This window comes from Primulina huaijiensis, chromosome 3 (assembly GCF_012295235.1).
Source record: "Primulina huaijiensis isolate GDHJ02 chromosome 3, ASM1229523v2, whole genome shotgun sequence".
Taxonomy (NCBI): Eukaryota; Viridiplantae; Streptophyta; class Magnoliopsida; order Lamiales; family Gesneriaceae; genus Primulina; species Primulina huaijiensis.
This window is the reverse complement of record NC_133308.1, coordinates 20,338,198-20,342,890: the sequence shown is the minus strand read 5'-3', so window position 1 is coordinate 20,342,890 and position 4,693 is coordinate 20,338,198. Positions and strand designations below refer to the sequence as shown.

The 4,693-nt window shown below is 32.6% G+C and overlaps 1 protein-coding gene across 1 annotated transcript; it reads right to left on the bottom strand.

Moving 5' to 3' along the window:
* Positions 1-1,319: 1,319 nt before the first annotated feature.
* On the bottom strand, positions 1,320-2,521 carry LOC140972221 (protein VACUOLELESS GAMETOPHYTES-like). The gene is made up of 2 exons (XM_073434672.1): positions 2,070-2,521; positions 1,320-1,823 (listed from the first exon to the last, which is right to left on the bottom strand). Exons 1-2 carry the CDS (start codon positions 2,477-2,479, stop codon positions 1,475-1,477), a joined length of 759 nt encoding a protein of 252 aa, XP_073290773.1. The 5' UTR covers positions 2,480-2,521; the 3' UTR covers positions 1,320-1,474.
* Between the last annotated feature and the right edge of the window lie 2,172 nt (positions 2,522-4,693).

The window sequence follows — 4,693 nt, the reverse complement described above, 5'->3', positions numbered from 1 at the left end:
CCAAACTTGAGATTTTAGTTATTGTCAGAAAAACTATACTAGAATCCATTTGTGCATGGCTTTGTGACTTTATATATTTATTCAAGCTAAGGGTCTTTTTTTTTTTGTCATAACATAAAATTTATGAGATTTAATTTAGAATTCATTTTGTTAATTGTTTCTATTTAAAATTAATAGATTGATGTTTAATGTGATATTTTACATACACATGTTGTTGTGTGCCATTATATATATCTATATTATATTATTAAATATGAGACTCTAAGAGTAACTATCTTAGAAGACATCAAAATATTTAATTTCGTAGTTACTTTTCTTAGCATACTAAAAAACTTATCAAATCACTCCATATTTTACATAGAAAAAAATCTCCACAATATTTCATTTTAAGTCGAACAACTCTTCTAAATTGAAAATAATTTCGTGTTAACTGTTTAGTATTATTTGATCAAATTAATAATAATAATAACACGTACAACATTTGTGTATCTTTTACTAGTATATATATATATATAAATATCGTACACTCGTACATCAATAAATTGATCAGTATAATACATGGTTATAAACAAAGAGTGGTAATTTGCTTTAAAATAAAGTAGAAAGTACATATATATTTTTTTAAAAAGATAAAGTAAATATGACAAATGTTACAAGGTACTCTTTATCTGGTAGTAGTACAAGATACGCTGCATAATTGTGGAAGATCTTGAAATTTGAATAATAAAATTATCGAGTTTATTTTGTTAAATATAATATTTTGGAAATGTTTTTATGTATTCGAAAAAAAAAATCAGTATGATAAGTTAAAAACAACGATCTTTCAAAAGTTAAAACTTATCTTGAATTGCCCGTGTTCGATCCCCACCCCTTAGATTAGGACTCTCAAAAAAAAAAAAAATTATCTTGAATTGAAGAAGTGTAAACTATATTCATAATTCTTTTAAATTGAGAATTTATTTTGAAAATTAATATTTTCTCAATACACGTAGATTTTTATTTTATAATTTAAATTTATTGTATGGATAAATAATTTATAAATCACCTCCTAATGATCCCAAATTTTGAGGATGAGTTTATTTAATTTGACACTACAAATAGCAAATGCAGTGAAAAACTTATTCACGCATATTTAATTATCAAATAAATCTTATATAGTATATTTCTAAATTAACTCTCTTTCTTTGGCTCCAATATTATTCATACCTCAAATTATATTTATGTTATCTAAATTCTAATGCATTTAATTTAATTTACTTATATCACTAAATAATAAAAATTTCAATTTTATAATTCAAACATATTTTTAAAAATATAATAATTATATACATCTTAATTTATATCTAATTACCACGAATTATAATTTTTTTTAATAATTCATATAAATTATCTATAATGGAGAATATTCTTTTGATTAATAAACTATAGAAATATTTTAAATTTTATGAAAACATTTGATATATAATCTTGAGATTCATTTTGACATCAAGGAGGCCACAACCCCAGCAATGAGGGTGGTGGGATCCCCTAACACGGCGGAGATAACGAACTGCAGAGCCAACGCCGCCACCTCGCAGCATTTCTCCACCTTCCCTCTCTTCTTCTTTCTATGATTATGAGTCTCCAATGTATCTTTCAAGCTCGGAATCCTGGTTTCCAGTTTCCGGCCACCGGAGTATTTGGTCCCCCATTTGCCACTGCGGCACTCCCCTGTGTAAATCTCGTGCCAGCTATCGACCAGCATCTCTTTTACGCACGCAACATGGAGATTGTACTTCTTGCATGAAGATCTATAGCTCCAGCTCCCCCCCTTTCTCCCACACCTGCTTATACACATCTTCCGGAATTCAGATTTTTAGGGTTTGAGTCGAATTTCAAAAACAATAAGTTCATTTTTTTCATTAATAAATTTTTTAAAAAAACAAAGGCACTACATATTCAATTATTGTTTCTCAGTTAATGATGTAATTAATCCATTTAATATTTTTATATAATATAGTTAACGAAGACAAGTTGTTATTTCAAGAAACTTGGAGATGAAGTTTGCTGATGGTTACGGATTACCGTACCTGTGACACGGCGAGGAGACTTTCCTATACAAGTACAGCTTGATCTCGCCGTCATCGAGCACCATCGGAAGCTTAGCGCAGCAGGGATGGAGGTCGAACCCACAAGACTTGCAGTGGTACACGAACCCCGACACGTCCTTCTCGCATGCGTTGCAGTAGCGCGCCACCGGCCCCGGTGAACGGGCGAGGAACTGGAACGAGCACTTGGTGTAGAAAGGGTGAGAGATGGAAGGGGAAGAGATGGCGCAGTGGGTGTGGAGGTCGAAGTTACACGCATGAGAGGCCGCACACTTGTAGCGAGAGCCGATGCCGACTTCGTTGCAGCCGTCGCACTTGAACGGCGACTCGCTGTAATCGAACTTGAGGTTGTGCTGCAGGTGGCTGAAATGGGAGATTTCATTGTATCTCATGGTGGTGGAAATGGCAGCGTAGGAATATAATTTGTGTGGTGGCATGCAAATTTATAATTAATTATTTGTTCTTTTTGCCCTTTTTAGTGGACAAATATTATATTCTATGGGTATCAAGTATATTTTTTTTTATATAAAAAATATGATAAAAAAGTTAAAATTTAATGAAAAATGGATAATACAGTTCTATACATCAAAGCTTGCACGTATTGGCCTATGCTTTTATGGCTCCAAAATTGGTACTTTTGATTTTAATTGAAGGTGAATCTTGGTAAGTATGGATAATAATGAAAATTAAGGTTGTTATTAGCTTGAAGTTGAAGCAATGTAGGATCTATATTTGGAGTTGGTTGTAAATTATTAAAATGGGGGCATAAGGCACATTAGAATGGGAATTTTTCTCCCTTTATGTGATGTAATAAAATACTCAAAGGTGCCTATTATATGGTTAATGCATGCCAAAGATTTCCTTGGCTTTGGACATTAGGTCTTTGGGAAATAACTTCTCTGAAGAATATATATGGCAACTTGAACATTTGATCCAGCTCCTAGGTCTCGAGTTTGAGACGAGATCTAGGGTTCGAGACTCGGTATCTAAAAAATCTTTCAAAAAATTAATGATATTTTTCAATAGGATGATTATAATGTTTCACATACTTCACATTATAAATGAATTTTATACATAAAATAGAGTATATATTCAACATAAAATAGAGTATATATTTCTTTAAAAATAAAAAAAAAAATAGAGTATTATTAATATTATAAGTCTTTTCAATATCACAATTAATTACGCACTTATCCGATGGATATATGCAAAAGTCCATAGATTTAATTATGGTACGTAGAATATTGTGATTAGCTCCCATTATGAAATAAATATCTGAAATTCTCAATGCTTTAGCGTCACATTATTGGAACTTATTATTGAGTAAAGATAAGAAGAAAAAGAGTTTCTTTCCTTAGAAAATGAGCCTAAATTGATGACACGAAATATATCAAAGCTAAACAATAGCAATTGCTTTTCGTCTTCCAAATGCTAACAAACACCTTAAACAAAAAGCAGCACCAATTTCTTAAGCAATCAATTGAAACTAATCCAATAGGGCAAATTCAACAAATATGAGCAAGGATAGTTGTTAGTGCAATAAATGGACTATTTCTTTGCATTTTTTCTCAAAGTACAAAGTTCAAAAATAGTATTCAAGTTCGTTGATCTAAATAGAGTTTGATCCCGTAATTCATCAAAATCGGACCCGACTGCAATAAATCGACTGCATCTTCGTATTTTTAGTTTGATTTTTTGTCGGAGTACTAACATAACATTAAAATTTTTATTACATTAGAAGCAAAATTTTGACCAATTATATATGATCAAAAGTCTATATAGACCAACATAAAAAAAAAAATCTCCCGTAAAGTCGTAAGACCATGTATGGGAGCTAACATTTGCCCAGTGCCAGAAAGTCAAGGAAGTTGGTGGCCTGATGACAGGAGAGCCGACGACCGAAGCTCCGGTGACGGCCGTAACTATAACGATCATAAAGTAACAAAATTCCTTGTCAGGTAAGTTCCGACCCACATGAAAAGCGTAAAGATGTCACTACAAAAAAAAACGGGGTTAGCGACGGTCAAAACCGTCGCTAAAACCGTCGAGCGACGGATCTAGCGACGGTTTGGAAAACCGTAACAGGAGGTCGCGTCGCTATTTTGCAGCGACGGTGTCTCAAAAACCATCGCCTGTAGCGACGGTTTGTTTGAACAAGGCCGTCGCTAATTTAGCGACGGGTTACATAAAACCGTCGCTAATATTAAGCGACGGTTTTACATAACCGTCGCTGAATAAAAGCGACGGTTTCTAAAAAACCGTCGCTATACTAAGCGACGGTTTTTGAAAAATCCGTCGCTATATTAAGCGACAGTTTTCAAAATACCGTCGCTATATAAAGTGACGGTTTTTCAAAGAACCGTAGCTTAATTAAGCTACGGTTTTCTGTAAAAAAAATTAAAAGTCATCAAAAACTACGCAAAATTTCATAAATACGATATAATTTTTAATACTATCTAAGGTTTGATATCTTTCTAAACAAGGTTTCCCCGAATCTTACTCCTATGGTCAAAATATACTAAATGTTGGAACAGAAAGCATCAAATAATTAAGTCTAATTGTGTACGAAGAACACCAATGGGATTTCTTTCCCCACTTTAGACAAA